Source organism: Prionailurus viverrinus, chromosome F1 (assembly GCF_022837055.1).
Source record: "Prionailurus viverrinus isolate Anna chromosome F1, UM_Priviv_1.0, whole genome shotgun sequence".
Classification (NCBI taxonomy): Eukaryota; Metazoa; Chordata; class Mammalia; order Carnivora; family Felidae; genus Prionailurus; species Prionailurus viverrinus.
In genome coordinates, this window is record NC_062577.1 from 42,966,447 (window position 1) to 42,985,277 (window position 18,831).

At 35.7% G+C, this 18,831-nt stretch overlaps 1 protein-coding gene across 9 annotated transcripts in view; it reads left to right on the forward strand.

Annotated features, from left to right (window-relative positions):
- KCNT2 (potassium sodium-activated channel subfamily T member 2) overlaps positions 1-18,831 on the forward strand; it is a 364,447-nt gene that overhangs the window by 317,460 nt on the left and 28,156 nt on the right. For 4 of the 9 annotated variants that reach the window (XR_007148220.1, XR_007148221.1, XM_047840789.1 and 1 more), the window contains 2 exons: positions 1,089-1,109; positions 18,373-18,673. Coding sequence is in view for 6 of the 9 variants with exons in the window: in XM_047840789.1 (XP_047696745.1) it covers positions 1,089-1,109; positions 18,373-18,673 (322 nt within the window). In the remaining 3 variants the exon portion in view is untranslated. The remainder of the gene's footprint in view (positions 1-1,088; positions 1,110-18,372; positions 18,674-18,831) is intronic. The other 5 variants (XM_047840788.1, XM_047840784.1, XR_007148222.1 and 2 more) reach the window with 4 other exon arrangements.

The following is an 18,831-nucleotide window of genomic DNA, read 5'->3' on the forward strand; positions in this document are numbered from 1 at the left end:
GCACAATAAATTAGTGGAATACGTTACTCTGATTGTTGGTCACCTTCACAGTTAGTAAATCCTGTAACTTTAAAGCATGTGATTTAATGGAATAGTTAATCATTGACTGTCCCATCTATCAGTCATTAACTCTTGACTATTACGGTAAAACATAGTATTTTTAAATGTACAAAATCACATTAATAAAATTATTTTAATAAGGATTAAGATAGAATAGTTTTGAAATTCTAGCTGCCCATTCTGCCGTTATTCACTCAAGCAATGTTTTTATTTTCTTGGGCCATGTGTTAAGAATCCTGAGATCAACAGTTTTAAGGAGGCTGTAATTAAATGTTCATTATGCATTTTTTAGATTTGTGACAGCCGTTAGAATGCTAGACAATTTGTCAGACTTGAGTAATGTTATATCAAAGAATATAATTGAAAATTTTGCTTCCACTTATTGAAAAGTGAATAGAATGTTATTCTTTAGAACTGAAGAATAAGATAGCATGACTTTTATATCCCCTAATTACTTAAGGGTTATATGGTGACTGGACAGATCAAGTTTTAGACTTCACAGCCAATGTGAAAGCTCAGAATATTTCTCAAAATGAATTAAATTTATGCATTGGAGAAAAACAATCTTATTACAACATCTGAATTTAGAAGTATTAAATTTTAGAAAACAATTTTATATGAGATGCAAATTTTAAAACAGTACAGATATTAATGCCAACAATGATTATTGAATGCCAATAATCATATCAAATATCCTCTCATGAACTTTATAAGCTTCTGTCAGTTGTTTTATTTTCTCTACTTGTACCACTTTTTCTTTTGATCAAACATTAGACAGTTTTACCAAACAAACAAACAAAAAATAATCGAATAAGAAGTTTCTGGGAAGCTTTTAAAATAATAATCTATTCTTTATCTAATTTTATTCAGAAGCCCCGTGATAAACAATGAATCACATAATTGTAATGTGAGTGCTAAGTGGGGACTTGTCATATTTTGTCTTTGTTGCTGATCATTTCATGTATGTATTGTTTAGTCATTGTTTAAACTGTATTTTGTATGTTTCTTTTTTCCTTCCTTTGTGTCAGTCTCGAGAAATAGCATCACAAGTAAGTATTTTGTCTCCCTTTCCTCAACCAGTTTAATTGTGAATTCAGAGCTGTTAAAGGGAAAAAATATTAATGAATTCAATATTTCAGATATTAAAATAAAACAAATTGATTAAGCTGAGGTGTTATAAATGCTTTATTTTCAAGTTAGTGTGTCTGTATTTCCCTAATAAGATTGTGAGATCATTTTACCTGTTTGTCTTCAAACAATGTTTATGTATTAATCCAATCATATGTTTTACTGTGTGATGTCATTACCTACTCATCACTTAGTGGCTGTGGATTGTCTGTCTGTCCTTGAGTGAGGGGCCCACCTTCAATGCAAGCAGCTAGGACTGAAAATGTGATATGAAACGTACCTTTTTGTACACTTCCTGTGTAGGCTGGTCCCCCTAGAAGGGGTTATAGGAACAATAGGACCTGGGATGGCTTTCTCTAGCATACTTTTTAATGTTGAATTTATTCTTTAATAGTTTTAATTTATTGTCATGAAGAAACCATCAGTTTAGTGTTTGATAACAGTGATCAGTGCTAATAATTGATTTATTACAATGAAAACAAAGTTCTTAATATTATGTATGTATACATGCACTTATATTGCTGAAAACCTTGATACCATCTTCCTGTGATTCGTATTTTTAATTTTATTTTCCACTTTCTTTGTATAAACTATGATAAACAATTGTCATTATGGTCTTAGCACCTAACACACACTCCCAAACATTAACATAATTAATGTAACTATTACAAATCTAAGCATTTTCAGCTCTAAAAATTGCATTTTGAATGTGAAAGCAGTGGTAGAAGTCATCCCATTAAGTGTAAAACTTGTGTGCCAAAGTTGCCATCTGAGAGTACACGTCTGTTTTTCAGCTTGTTGAATTTTGGAGAAAAGTTCTGTATTATATTATCCAAATTTTTGGTGTAATGACTATTGTCTTACCTATGTCATACATTTGAATCTATATAATAAATGCAAATTCTGTTCACTAAATTATTTTAAACATCTTAAATTATTTATTTAAGGTTTTAAAAGTTGCAGCTATTATATTTTTCAGTATTCTTATTTTGTTTTATTGTATATTAAATCTTTTAGAATTTACTAAGTAATCACCAAGGAAACTTCACTTTGGGGTGCATGAATGATGTTTTAGAGGACTGCTTTCCAACCTATTTCACATGATGGTCCACACTGAAAATATAGTGTTTGTTTGGCATGAAGACGCTCAGGGGTTTCAGCTACCATGACTGCCTGCAGGTTGAGCAAATTAAGATCAAATTTTAGATCAATGTAGAACATATCCCTGGCACATAATGATTTTGGGGAACATGTTTTAGCGTTTTATTGTTGCCTTTTTAGAATGTTTTATAACACTTTGAGTTCAAATGAGATCAAACATATATTTCTAAAGTTTTAAATTATACCAATATCTGACCTGACCAGCTGCACAAATGAAATTTCAAGTGCGGTGAATTGGCATCCAGTATTTAATAAAATATTTGGTAATATGTCACAAGCCAAGTTGTTTCACCTTGCTTTTCCTCAAGGGATTCTCAGGTATAAGTCCAGATGTGGTAGAAACACAGTGGTAGAAACACTTGCTAGGGTTTCCTCTGTGTCCCAGGAAAAGCAAAATTTTCATTTGGTCAAAAACTTTATAGTTTTATGTTTGGAAATGGACTGAATCTTTGAGATGTAGGTTTTGGCTATGTTGCAGTTCTACATATTGACTCAGATGTTCTGCATTTGTATTCAGGTGGTACACATCACCATCACCTCTTTTCTCCAACTTACCACTTGGGTGCTAAAAGGCAAAAGTTTGGCACATTGCTGAATCATGGCAGCCAATTGCAAGTTTACCCATGGAAGTTTTTTCTTTCTCATAGATATTATTCTAGGTCTAAACATCTTTCAGTCAGCTCCGTGTGTAAGCAAAGTGTCTTCCCTTTCATTTACTGGAGGGTTTGAGTCTTCCAATATAAGTATTGTTCCTGCAATACTTTTTATGAAGGAAAAACCTCTAATTGTACTGTGGATATGAAGACATTTATCTTTGTAATTCTGATTGTTTCTACAACAATTTTCACCTTTTCGAGCTCTAATTTTTGTTTTTAGGTTTTTTTCTCTCCCCATCAACTCTCTCCCTTTACCTTTGAATATATATGGGTTTCCCAAATTCTCAACAAAAATTTCCCCTTTTATTCTTTTTTTTTCTTATCTTATTCTTGCTGTTAAAATCTGAGAAAAGCTCATATGGCTGTTTATTCTATTCCTTATCAATGTCTTCCACAGTTTCTCCCCACTACTGTATTTATTCTCTTCTTGAATCACTAAAAGTCTTTAGCCAAAATCATGGACATTTTAAACTAGTTTTAATTTATTTAGACATCATATAACCTTTATCAGGGTTCATTATTTTCTACATCTTAAAATTCTTTACCCTCAGTTTTTATATTATGAGTTACTTTCTTTATGTGTTTTACCTGTTTTTATTGGTTCATTTCTTAAACTTCCCTCCCTCTTTCTATTGTTCAATTTCTGCCTATAACAGCTCATTTGAGATGCTGCCAATGTGATCTCCCATCTGAAGACTTGTCCTTAACCCGTTGTCCGTGGGATTGGCTCTGGAGCTTAAGACTCCCAAGTAGCTGCAGCAATCTAGGACTTCTAGGACCGGTCTTCATCTTTAACTTCCAGAAAGTACTCCATTAACCACCTGAGTTTAGGCTAAAGTTCATTGCAAGTAGTCTCGCCTGAAGGCTTAATCTTGATCCCTGCCCAGTGCTAAGCACTTTATTATTTTATTTAATCCTCACCATAAGCCAATATGGCAGACAATATTATTCTCATTTTTTTTAAGTTTATTTATTTACTTTGAAAGAGAGACAGAGAGAGCAAGTTGGGGAGGGACAGAAGGAGAGGGAAAGTCCCAAACAGGCTCCACACTGTCAGCACAGAGCCTGATGCGGAGCTCTAACTCACAAACCGTGAGTCATTACCTGAGCCAAACCAAGCGTCAATGCTAAACCGACTGAGCCACCCAGGCACTCCAACATTATTCGCGTTTTTAAAGCAGATTTATAGAGAAGTTAACTTGACTAAGGTCAAAAGCCCTGGAAATAGCAGACCTGGTTTTAGAATTTATCACTGACACCAGAGCCTCTTTTAATCACCAAGTCTCACTGTAGCAGCCTCTACCGGTTTCTGAACTACCTCTCTCTTTTCCACCATCTGCTCTGAGGTCCTCAGATGGTTTGTTTAAGAACCAACATGGGAACTGACACTGGAACCATAAGCAGGCATTTACTAAATGTATGTTTTATAGTCTTTTGGTCTTTTTCTACACTTGATCTTGCAACAGTCGTTGTGTCTTACGGTTTCAATTATTACCTCTGTGTTGATGGATGGCAGATTTGTGTTTTCCATCCTTGTAATTCATAAAAATGAAGACAAACCTATTTTCTGCCAGATCCTGTTCACTTTGTTATCTACTAGGAGGTAAAAATATTTATTGAGCACCACTAGGCACCAGATGCACCCATCAAGATGATCAGAACGTGTCAGTGAACATACAAGGAAGATTTCTCGGAAAGCTAACATGAAAACTTCATGTCTTTTCTTGAATTTAATTACTTCTTGGTGGATTTACAATATCTAAATTCTCTTCCCTTCAATATCTTGCATAGAACAGATTAATGATCATATTCCTTATGTTACTCACATGATGCATGATGCATATAGTGGATATTTGATGCCTACTATATCAAATCAAATTTCTTCTTGCTGGATTTTACCCTACTTTATATTCTAGCCATTCTTTATTGATAATCTTTCTGTCCCTGTGTCTGGTACAGATCATTTATTCAGTTACTCTGCCTGACCAAATGAGAAATGAACTTGGTATCAGATGATCTAGGTTTAAATGTTGGCTTCTCCCTTTACTAGCTGTGTGTAAAATGGTCTCTTCTCAACACATAGCAAAGTGAAGACTAAGTAGGAGCATATGATTATCACTTCACAAATTAGAATAAAGGGCAGTTGTGTGTTAATTATTCATAGCTAATGGTGAACGATTCTGGAGCAGAGTACATAGAGTACCATAGATCTTATTTAATCAGTTTTCACTGCTGCACCATTTTGAGTGGATGACATTCCTTAGAAAGCATTTGTATCAACACACTTAAATTTATAAAATAATATAATAGTAAGTATTCTTGTGATTTGGATAAATACTTTATAATGTTAGTCAAACATGTATATATTCACTATATACCTCAAATGCATTCTAATTACACACACACACACACACACACACACACACACACACACACCGTGAGTCTAAGCTCATCTGTAATTTTGTTTCACATTTTCTCTTACAGAAAATACACTCTTATATCTTTTTTCTTACCTCATTTTACAATTATTTTTAAATACTTTCTGGCTTTTATTCTTATCTTGTGCATTTCCACCGCCAGGAAAGCATTTCTTACTTGAATTATGTCCTTACTCTAACTTAATAAGAATCTCATTGAAACACTTATTAGCAGGAAGCTGTTTAAGTGAATCCAATCTGTTTGATTTAATTTAACTACATAGTCATGACTTTCTGTCCACTTAACATCTTAAACTGCATGGAGATCATGCTTTCACTCTGCACTGCCATTAGAAGTAAATTAGGCCTTTAGTTACAGCTTTCTGTTGAATGGCCACTAGAGTCTACAAAATCAGAACCAGATGGAAAATTATAAGATTGATCTAGGTCTGCATAATGGAGTGGTGTTCTGTAAGCAACAGTATACTTGGATCAATAATACTGTTTTGTGTAGATTCTTTACATGAGAATGTGAATATTTATATCTGTGAAGTCTTATATCATTGTATCTATTCTTCTTTTTTTTATTTTTATTTTTTTAGAGGGGGAGGTGAGTGAGAGGGAGAGGGAGAAGGAATCTTTAGCAGGCTCCACACTCATTGCAGAGCCCAACATGGTTCAATTCCGTGACCCTGAGATCATGACCTTAGCTGAAATCAAGAGTCAGATGCTCCATTCAGTCACCGAAGCACCCCCATTATGCCTGCAATTTATTAAGACATTAAATATATCACAGAAATTTTCTTTCCACAGGCTCATTTATCCATAACTACCATATGTTTTAGGTCAGTGGTTCTCAAATGATAGAAAGAGAAAGGGGGAGAGAGAAACAGTGTTTAAAATGGTGGAATTGGCCCATTAGAATCACTGTAATGGTTTTTCATGAATTTATATGCTTAAGTCCTTTTATTCTGGACTGTAAAATGCCGGAGGTGATAGAATGATATCCTCCCTAACTTGCCCTACAATGGGTAGGATCTGCCCCCACACACATATACTCACTGTTGAAACCATTGTTTTAGGCTGTGTATTCCTGTAATTCTGGAAAGTGGTAAGAGAAAATTGAACTGTGAAGAAGACAGAGCTGGCAATGAAAATATGATTCTAATAATGTAAGCCATTGGAATGCCTTTATGAGGATGTTAAACCCATGTGCTTATTCAGTGCTCTTCTATTTGTTGATTGTAAGTCAGTTTATTCAGATGTATAAGCTATTCTTTACACACACACACATAAGTGTGTATAATACATTAAAACCTAATAGGGGCGCCTGGGTGGCTCAGTTGGTTAAGCTTCCGACTTCGGCTCAGGTCATGATCTCACGGTCCGTGAGTTTGAGCCCCACGTCAGGCTCTGTGCTGACAGCTCAGAGCCTGGAGCCTGTTTCCGATTCTGTGTCTCCCTCTCTCTCTGCCCCTCCCCTGTTCATGCTCTGTCTCTCTCTGTCTCAAAAATAAATAAACGTTAAAAAAAATTTTTTTTAAAACCTAATCATAGAAACCCCAAAAGGATGTTTTATGTAGAAAGCAAGTACACTCTTATGTTTAGTTTCTAGACATAAAATGGATGAATTGGTCAAAGAAAACCACTCTTTAGTTTCCTTATAAACCAATACTTAATGATGATGAAATCAATCTAAATTTGGGCCAGACCTTCATTCTGGCCTAGTGGACACACATCAACATGTGGCACACAACAGTTAAAGTTAAATAACAATTAGAAGACTGAAGGGGTGTCTTAAGACCTCCAAAAAAGTACTTGTGAAATATATGGTAATAGCAATTCTGATGCTGATAATATCACTTTCTCTTTAAAAAGACAAAAAACGTAAGCATTACTTGGAGAAGAAATGCTATACCTTCAGAGAAGACAAAAACATTCCACTACTACACAGTGAAAAAAAGTGGACATCATCTGACTTCAAAAGAAAAACAATGAGAAAATAGTGTAAAATAGTGTTAGTGGCATCGGTTAGTGACATTTTCATGGAAACATGACATAATAAAGGCATTTTCATTAAACATTTAAAATATATTTCTGAACACTACAACTTAAAAGAGTTATGCATACTTTAGAGAAATATTAACCTTTAAATATTGCTGTTTAGCAAATTCTTTTCTCAGGATCACCAGTAACTTGTATAACATACTTGTATGAATAAAAGGTGCATAACTTTTATTTAAAAATCTCCCATCATGGGTAGTGCTATGGTCCTAAATAAGCTAATGACCTTTTATTATGTCTTTGCCTCTTCCTCAGTGCCTCTATAACAATAGCTCTTATTTATGACATATATAGTAGAGGGCAAAAAGCTGTAGTAAGAACTATTTGATAATATTCATCACCCATTCTATTCCATAAAAAATGCTTCATTCTTGGCTTCCTGAATAGTCAATTTTTCTATACATTCTCATATTCTTAATTTCTTATTTCTCATCTATTTCATATTCCCCAACTGAGGATTCTGAGATATAAAAGTTAAAATGAGGGCATTATCTCTGAACCACATCTTTTTTTTTTACCTTTTTTAAGGTTTATTTATTTTGGGGGGGGCATGGAGAGGCAGAGAGAGAGGGAAAGAGAGAATCCCATGCAGGCTCCAAGCTATCAGCACAGAGCCCGATGCTGAGCTCAAACTCATGAACCATGAGATCATGACCTGATCTGAAATCAAGTCGATGCTAAACTGACTGAGCCACCCAGCCCCTGTGCCCCAACACCTATCTTTTCATTATTAAAATTTCCAACTGATATTAGTTAATCATAAACAGAAGCTTGGGAGGACTCTACAGATACAGCATAAAACTGCACAGCATAAAACTGTTGACAATAGATGGCAACACAACTCAAAAATTTTGCTGAGCAGCAGGAAGTGAAATCAGTTAATAAGCCTCAGCAAAAGAAGATCCTCAGTGGCAGTGGCCATTGCCTGCATACCTTGCTTGCTGTGCCAAATATTGAGATCAGCCCTCATAGACAGGAGGGACACCTTCACCCAAAATGGTAAAAGTGTTGAGACTGACAATTCCACATGTGCACCAAGAGGGTAGGGTAAAGGGCCATAAGTCACTGTATTGGTCTGAGTCTTCCAGAGAAACAGAACCAACAGGATATATATATATATATATATATATATATATATATATATATATATATGAGAGAGAGAGAGGTAGATGTGTGTGTGTGTGTGTGTGTGTGTGTGTGTGTGTGTGTGTGTGTGTGTTATTATAAGGAATTGGCTTATGCAATTATGGGGAGCAAGAAGTCCCAGGATCTTCAGTTGGTAAGCTGGAGACCCAGGAGAGCTCGTGGTGTAACTCTAGTCTGAGTCTGAAGGCCTGAGAGTCAGGAGAGCTGAGATGGAAGCTGCATTCAAGGGCTGAAGACTGGTGTTCAAAGTTGAAGCAGTTAAGTAGAATAGCCTTTTGTTCTACTCAGATCTTCAGTTGATTAAATGAGGCCCACCCACGTTGGGGAGTACTACCTGCTTTACTCAGTCTACCAATTCAGATGTTAGTCTCATTCAGAAACACCCTTACAGACACACCCAGAATAACGTTTGGCCAGATGTTTGGGCACCCTGTGGCTTAGTCATGTTGATACACAAAATTAACCTTCATGAGTTCACTCTTTGTCAATTAGGCACCTTATACATCTGTTCAAAACATGCTTAATCTCCAAAGACAATAACAAGGTCCTAATTCCTTTTAACATGTTAACATAACTATTTTGCGTACAAATAAAAACACACTAAGTCCTTCACCAAAGGGGAGCTAAAGTCCTTGAGTGATGTTTCCTTGTCTCCCTGATGTCTGTAACTTAAATAGTATGCTGTAAAATTAACAATACTTAAATAGTATGTTATAAAGCCTATACATTTTACGTTACATGATAAATAAGAGAGGGAAGAAAACAAAAATATTTCTTAACACACATGCACACAGTCAAATAAATTTATAACAAAATAAGGGAGAGATATGCATGACAATTGCATTCCTTATTTCTGTTAACTATTCACTTGGTCATAGCTGGTACTTCCTTCCACTCCCTTTTGTATTCTATATTCCTGTTGCCTTCAGCCAGCACCTGTCTGGTGAGGTGACTCAAATCTTCATTCCTGTCTAGTGGTCTGGGCCATTAGTAGTTCTATCTGGATTAGATTCTTGCAGTTTTCCATTGACCTAACCCACAGAGTATAATAATACTAAGAAAGCCCTAAAGGAGCTTGCTCCTTTGTTTGCAAAGAAGAGTAGCCATTCGCAGAGGATGGCAGGGTTTTGCTCCCAACAGCATCCTATCTGCCAGCAACACTGCACGCACCATTGGTTTTACTAGATGCTAGAGCCGAAGCGGCAGAGCACTTGCATAGCAGCCTGGACCTCTTACAGAGCCTATTTTTTTTTGGTCTGGGATACTAAAAATTGGCAGGTTTTGGGGTCACTCAGTAAATGGGCCAGAGTTAACACACCCAGATGAGAAATATGTTGCCTCTAATGTCCAAAAAAGCCCACTAGGTATTGTGCTTCTTTTTTGGTCCCCTTGAAATGTCACTGAAGTAAGAGCCCCCTGTATTTTTGCCAGATATTTTGCCAGATATTTTTGCCAGATATTTTTGTCTTCCACCTTCTGACATGCAAATGTCTTATCAGTAAGTTTTGGGTAGTTGCTACTTCCTGCTTACTAGGTCCAATCAGCATAATGTCATCAATGTAACTGGCGTGATATCTTGTGAAAGGGAAAGGTTGTCAAGGTCCCTACAAACTAAACTATGGCATAGAGCTGGAGAGTTGATATACCAGTGAGGTAGAACGGTGAAGATGTCCTTGGCAGCCGAGAGCAAAATGCTTCTGGTGTTTCTTATTGATGGAGATGGATAAAAAGACATTTACCAGATCAATAGCTACATACTAGGTACAGGGGATGTGTTAATTTGTTCAAGCAATGAAACCACATCTGGTGTAGCAGCTGCAGTTGGAGTTACTACCTAGTTAAATTTAGGATAATCCACTGTCAGTCTCTGAGCTCCATTTGTCTTCTGCACTTGCCCAATAGGTGAGTTGAGTGGGGTTGTGATGGGAACCACTGAAACTGCATATTTCAAGTCCTTGATGGTGGCGCTGATTTCTGCAGTCCATCTAGGAATTTGGTATTGCTTTTGGTTTAATATTTTCTTCCACTAGTCTAGTGGCTTCTGCTTGCCCTTTCCCATCATAGTAGGTCAGTATGGTCAGGGAGCCAATGTGGGGCTGGAATTGGAAAAATATCATTAGGATGGGTTCTGGGACCTACTGAGTCCACTGTGTGACAGACCTGAGCTATTGGTCACATGACGACCATAAGCTCCTACCCTGACTGGTGGACCAAAGTGATGTTTTGAGTGTCCTGGAATTAGAATCATTTCAGAGCCAGTCTCCAGTAGTCTTTTTAAAAGGTCTGATTATTTCCTTTTCTTCTGTGTACAATCACCCTGGTAAAAGGTTGTATGTCTCTTTGGGGAAGGCTGGGAAAAAGATTAATGGTATAAGTTTTTGGTACTATGCCAGATCCTTCTGCAAAAGGAACAAGCTTCTTCTCCTTTGAAGCGTTCTAGTTGTGTAAACTGACTCAATTCAGGGGATTATTTGAAAGTCTGTGACACTCTATTTTTATGATACAGGTTAGATTTTTGTTCACCTGACCTAGATGTTTTATGCTTATGCAGATCAGGTAAGAGTTTAGTGGTTTTTCCCACCTATTTTACCTGTAGGAACACCAGCGCCATGGGTCTGTGCAAGTCAGACTATTCTGATTGCTGCTTTGACTCTGTTGTCCATTATATCCATGCTTACCTTGGGCAGTTGATTGCTACCACTTGGCCCATGCCTCCTTGGGATCCAGCTACTCCCATTGCATTCAGGTTTCCCAACTGAGTGACTGCAATTATCAGACTATGGTCTGGCCCAGGGAGAAGAGTGATCTTGGAACTCTTCAAGGGTACTGAGGATCTGCTCACAAATTTATTTCTCACAATTGCGGTGAAAGGAATGCCTTCTAGACCCTCTCACTGTGGGTGAATATGTTTTAAGTGAAAAATCTACTCTTACATTCCAGTCTTCTCACAACTTTAAATCCCTTGCTTTACATTAAACCAGATTAGATTCCGCATGTCCAACTTGCTTACTGTGGGTCACCTTTTGGTACATGTTTCAGCCAATCAACCAGATAAACTGTTAGAACCCTTTCTAACTCCCCAAGCTGAAACTTTCAATGCAGAATCTCTATTTAATGAGTCCATATCAATAAATACTGCCTAATCCAACTTTATGTTTCTTCTACCATTGTCCCACACACGTTGCCCAGATTTTGGTCTATATAAATTAGAGAACCCAAGTAGTTCTTTTGGAGTATAACTTCCTAAACATGTGATGAAAAATAAAGTAGCTAATATATATGCCATCCATCTATCATGTACATCTTTAGGAATCACTTTACTAGGACACCTGATATAATAATACAGCCAATTAAAATAAGAACAACATTCCCTTCTCAATTTGTTCTTAGTAGCTCAGATGAATGTAAATTCTATGGAAGACAGCCACCATGTTGTTAGCAATTACATAACAATAATATTTAAGATCTTAAAGAAAGAAGAAAAAAGTACGATTTTCTGGGTCTAAAAGCACTAGGAAGGCTGTTAGGTAATTGAAACCCCTGTACACTGATTGTTTCTGAATGACAGTTTTAAAGGCCCAGGGGAAAAAATTAACCACAATGTGAGAAATAATATCAAGATGATAAATTAGCTAGGTTTCAAAATTCCACAGAGACCAAAGAAAGGAAAGATTTAATTAAACACACATTCATGTACACACACACACGAAATATTGCCAAGGATGTGTGAATATGCAACTTAATGTATAAATTTAGAACAAACAATAAAAAAGGAAAGTGAATTCATAAGTATAAGAGTAACTGACTAGGATTGATTTTCTTTTAGGGACAATAACAGAAAGATAGGTACTAGATATGGGGTGGGGGAGATGGAAAGAGAAAGAGGACAAAAAAGAGGAGAGAGAGAGAGAGAGAGAGGGGGAGAGAGAGAGAGGGAGAGAGAGAGAGAGAGAGAGAGAGAGAGAGAGAGAGATGTATTCTGTTCAACAGTGCTACAAAGCTAGGACAAGTCTGTGGATTATTTAGCACTGTCTCTAAATAGACAACCTGGGATTTTTTTTCACTTGGACATAAAATTAAATTTTGACTTTGAAGTTATCAGATTGGAATGGTGAGTTACTAGAGGTTCTACGTGCTATGGGCAAACTTTATATTCACAGACTAATAGATGAAATAGAACATGGAGACAAAATATCTGATCTTTAGATACGGAAAATGAAGTCAAGAAGAGATTGAAATTAGTTTTGCTATTCCACCAGGTGATTAACTTTTAAAAAGAAGCTATCATTTGAACCTTAGTTCTTGAGTAATTATTTGACTTTAGAATTTATATTAGAGAATTACTACAGAATTCTTTTGTTTGTTTTTGCATCGAAAATTGTGAAAATTGTCACTATTTTTCAAGAAGCTTGGTTGGTTTGTTCGAAGTCATGAGGTATTAGCCTGGTAGGACTGAAAATACAATGTAGCATTGGATTCCAAATTCAGCGTATTTTAGACTATAATGTTGTTTATTGTCTACTTATCTCTGTGATTCTGAAAATATGCTGAAAATACATCTAAATGCAATGTAACTAGTTATTTTCTATCTTTTCTTAGATCACAGACTAAAGGAAATGGTTAATCTGAGCCTTTATAGAAAGTGGGGAAACATCTTTTTGTGAACTTTTTTTAATACAAAGAAATGTCCATGAGACCCCAGATCACTAGCCAAGGTGCATATGGATTAAATTCAGATGATCTCTCAAGTATTCTTATACTTTAACCTTCCTTTAAATTTTTTTTATGTTTATTTATTTTTGAGAGGGAGAGATGGAGTGTGAGCAGGGGAGGGGCAGAGAGAGAGAGAGAGAGAGAGAGAGAGACGCAGAATCCGAAGCAGGCTCCAGGCTCCGAGCTGTCAGTACAGAGCCCTCTGTGGGTCTCGAACTCAGGAAAGGTGAGATCATGACCTGAGCCAAAGTCAGTTGCCTAACCGACTGAGCCACCCAGGCGCTCCTAACCTTCCTTTAATGGAAAACATTAGATAGGAATTCTTTTATTAAGTGTTAAACTAACATATCTTTGGTGATTCATTTTCCTCAGTTTTCTTTAACAACAATTCAGGATGTCTTCAATCATAAATCACATAGCACAGTTTAAGTCTATTTTAAAGCCTATAAAACTATTCTTAAGGGAGTCATGAATCTAGATTACAAACACTCACTTTCAAACTATTGGGTGAATTGATTTATTTTAAAATACCACTTTGTTCCACAGATTGCTCAGTAACCTTATGACATGAATAACTTCAAGAAAAAAAATTGAGAGGAAGTTGAACTGAGTCATTTTGGGGTGTGTGTGTGTGTGTGTGTGTGTGTGTGTGTGTGCATGTGCATGTGTTTGTGTATGTAGAGTGTGGAAAAGAATGTTTGATATATATTGTGATTCTGACACTTTCTACCTTTCTGAAAACAATGAAACTAATTAAGCTGTTTTAGGCATAAGAAACAGCCTTTTTAGAAGCCGTATTAAGTTTGATCAATATTTGGAAAATAATATAATTTTTAAAAATAATAATGTTTTAAATTTATATGAAAACTGTTGATTAGCCATATGAATTTTTCATTTCCTTATTGAACTATATAAATATGTTCCCAGAAGCATTTCATAAAAAATATGTGTTAGTCCATTCAAGTTGTTATAGTAAATTACCACAGGCTCTGGGTAGCGTATACACAACAGAAATTGATTGTTCACAGCTCAGGAGGCTGGAAGTGGGAGATGAGGGTGGTAACATGGTCTGATGAAGGCCCCCTTCTGATCACAGACATCTCATTGGATAATCCCAGGGCAGAAGAGGCTAAGGATCTCTCTGAGGTCTTTTTACTAAAGGCAGTAATCCCATTCATGAGGGCTCAACACTTACAACCTAATCATCTTCTGAAGACTTCACTTACTAATACCATCACTTTTGGGGCTTAAGATTTTAACAAAGAAACTTTGAGGGGATACAACATTCAGATCAGACCATAGCAATAGCAATATGAAAATGTCTTTTTTCATTCTTGTAAACATTAGTATTAAATCTTGATTTTCATGTTAGTAATTATGTTAGTCTTCTGATAGTAAAAGTACAAAAATCTCACACCAGAGTCCTCCCTCCCGTTATTCATAGAAATAATAAAGAATAAGTTCTAGAAGCAGTGCAGAGCAATAAATCTCCCCTTCCACTTAAATACTTGTTCTCTCCTTCAGATTCACAAAACTTTAACCAAGGAATCTTTACGCCCAAGGAATCTTTGTTTACAACACCTTGATTTCTTGTAAAATACAGCCACTGATAGAGAAAACTACATCAGAAAGATGAGTCATTCCTGTCTTTTTCATACCCATTTCTCACTTTTATATAACCCTTCATAATTATTTCTTCCTCTTGTCTCCCTTTTACTGTATTTTCATACCAGATCATGAACCATAATATTAACTAATATTTAGTGAGCATTTTCTGAGACAGGCACTATATTGTGCACTTTTCAAGTATTATCTCTTAGGTCTCAGAAAAACACTGTGGGCAAAGTAAAACTATAATTACCACTTTTCATATAGGGAAATGGGCGTAATCTTAGAGTTTAAATTACATAACCACGAATGCAGAGCTGGTAAATGGTGAAACATGTATTTAAACCCAGGTCTATCTGATGGCAGTGGTCTTGCTTTTAAGCAGTCTGTCACTCTGACTCTAAATTCAGGAGAAAGTCCTACGATCAAGGCACTTTCTTCGTCTCCCAGCACCACACTGTTCCCACTAGATTATGGTGTGTCATGTTAAAAACACAATAGAGGTAATCCAGATGATGAGATGGCAGCAAGAAAGTATATTTATAAATGGACTTAAACTTTTTTTTAACATTTATTTATTTTTGAGAGATAGAGACAGAACATGAGTGGGGAAGGGGCAGAGAGAGAGGGAGACACAAAATCCGAAGTAGGCTCCAGGCTCTGAGCTGTCAGCCCAGAGCTCAACGCGGGCCTAAACCCATGAACTATGAGATCATGAGTTGAGCTGAAGTCAGAAGATTAACTGACTGAGCAACCCAGGCGCCCCTAAATGGACCTTTTTAAAAAGCACACAGGTGTACACACCTGTGTACCCAGGAATAGAAAAACTAATGTTTATTTCCAGTGTAATTGTTATTGTCGATAATCATTCTAACTACGATGTGTTATTATTATTATATGTAGAAAATTATAGTTGGCACATATTTTCTTTTTACATTGATGTGTTATAGGAATTTGCACAACATTTCAATGAGGTAGAAGATGGTTATTATTATTCTCATTTTACATAGTGGTTAAAGCAGATTTGTTGTAGGAACAAAGCTAGGAAATATCCAAAATATCATTCAAACTTGTGATCTTAATACATAAAATTCAGTGTACTTTTCATTATGCCATATTGGAAATATGGGAGAGAAACCTGAAAATTTCAAAACACAAGGAACAACCTATGTGTTGTCAGGTTTAAATTTCTTAAAATTAATCTTCAAATCCTTCAAATTCCTTTTTTCTGTACTTAAAGTGAAATATACAAAGAAATGATACTTATTTTATTGAATAATTGACAAAAAGGCCTTGTGATCCCTATGGATTTTCTTTATAAATCATGCCATTCCTTTCTTACGAAAATTCAAAACAATGATGACCAGGGTATTCAGTAATTATAGCTTATACATACGTAGGCTTCAGTTCATGTTTTAGATGTTTGCTTGATACATTCCCTGGTATATATAACTGAGAAAAATCATTTGCAAAGACAGATAGGGTTTCATCCTCTACTTGAATTATGGGACTGGCAAGGTTACTATTTCCACACATTTGTAGGAAATCAAACTATTACTCACAGGGACTTTTGACTAGAAAGATCACTTCAAATAAATTTAAGATTAACAAAACCCGCAAGCCAAAATGTCTAAATCTGTATGTTTTCATTTTTGCTACAAAGTACATATAAACTGAATCTACTGAACAAAGATTGGTATTATTTACTGATGGTAGATATTACTCAAGGGCTTATGTATTTTACTTCCACAGAAGAGGGTTTACAGTATATTATCAAGTAGGTGAGACTAGAGGAAGTTAAGACTCATAAAAGTATCCATGATTGCAAAACCAGGCAGCATCCAAATTTTATTACTTCCAATTTAAATTCTGTGTCTCAAATAAGTTTTCTAAAAACACTAAAATAAAATTTTCTCTTGTGGAGATTTGAAAGTTAAAACAAATTATTTTTAATATCGCTCACTGTTTTGAAACAGAAATGTGGATGAATATTTAAATTTTTTCATTGAATTTAAGTGTGAGGTAATGTCATAGCTTGCCACTAGGAATTGTATGGAAGGCATTGACTGAGACTTGGTAACTTACATTCACTTTTAAAGGGTTTTATTGGATCTACCTCTTGACCTTACTTAAATTGGTCATTTAAATGGTATTACTTTGAAACCCAGCAAAACATGAATGATAGAGCTAAAGTTCAAACTTCCATGCATAGAAAGGAAACACAGTTAGCAGATTCATGAGTATTGCCCTTATGTACAGTACAATTTAGGAAACTGTTCATTTGCATATGCATCCTTTTAGAAGGTAAGACCTTCAGCTTTGATCCATGTTGCATTTCGTTTAAATTCCTGGTGTGAAAAGCAACATTTTGAAACAGGAAGCTTTTATTTATTAAGGGCCTACAATCAAAGGAAAGCTTCTTACTTTAAAAATCAGATTTAGTAGTAAAAAAGTAAATCAAAATACACTTTCTGAGTTTGTTTATTGTTTTTGCTTCCAATGGAGAATAGCCTGATTTAAATTTTATTTATGATTCTGGAGTACATTTGTGAAATATTAATATTTATAACAGATTTTCACTTAGAATACTGAGAACAGTTCCTGAAATACGTTTTAATATTTTAATCAGAAAAAGGTTTATGTCATGAATAGTTAATGCATGAACTAATTAAAAAGTGGTTTTGTTTTCTTCTGGGTCATGTGAGTAAATTAAAAAAAATCACACTTTACAAAGTTCATTCCAATGCCATTTTGAGAAAGAGCAATAATTTAAAAATCTTTTAAAATATTATGAATTCCAAAAGTAAAACAACTTGCATTTTATTTATTTAAATTTCATGTGAAATGCCTGTAGTAGATTTGGAAAAGTTCATTGCATTGACTTTATTTGAATAAAATTTTAAAATATTTTTTTGTGGGGTGCCTGGGTTGCTCAGTCGGTTGGGTGACCAACTTCGGCTCAGATCATGATCTCACGGTTCATGAGTTCGACCCCTGTGTCAGGCTCTGTGTTGACAGCTCAGAGCCTGGAGCCTGCTTTGGATCTGTGTCTCCCTCTCTCTCTGCCCCTCCCCTGCTCGTGCTCTGTCTCTCTCTGTCTCTCAAAAAATAAATAAATGTTAAAAAAAATTTTTTTAAAGAAGATATTTTTTTTGTTTGTGTCTCCAAACAACTCTATGCTAGTAGGGTTATATTGCAGATGCAAAGATATCTGGTTCATATATAAGTTCAAAAGAAGTATTCTCAAATAATATTTTTGGTGGTAACAAAATGTACTCAATGATCACGATTTTGCTCTTTCTGGGGAAAGTCTCCTGAAATATATATTTATACCAAGATATTAGCAAAAGATATCAGCATACCTCCAGGTTACAATTATCCCTAAAATATCTAATTATCCATATCCATTTCCTTTACAGTCTCAAATATCTATCAGTGTAGAAGAGTGGGAAGACACCAAAGACTGCAAAGAACAAGGTCATCACCGAAGCAACCACCGCAACTCAACATCCAGCGACCAGTCAGACCATCCCTTGCTGCGGAGAAAGAGCATGCAGTGGGCCCGAAGACTGAGCAGAAAAGGTCCAAAACACTCTGGTAAAACAGCTGAGAAAATAACCCAGCAGCGACTGAACCTCTACAGGAGGTCAGAAAGACAAGAGCTTGCTGAACTTGTGAATAATAGAATGAAACACTTGGGTCTTTCTACAGCGGGATATGGTATGCTCTTTAAAAGTATTGTGTGATATGGACTTGTGATTTCTTGCCATGGTTGTTGTATAGCTGGTTCACATTTAGTAAGTTAAGAATCACATTTTTGTTTCACAGGCCAATTTGAAATAACTACTGGCATATATCTAATATAGAAAATTATGATG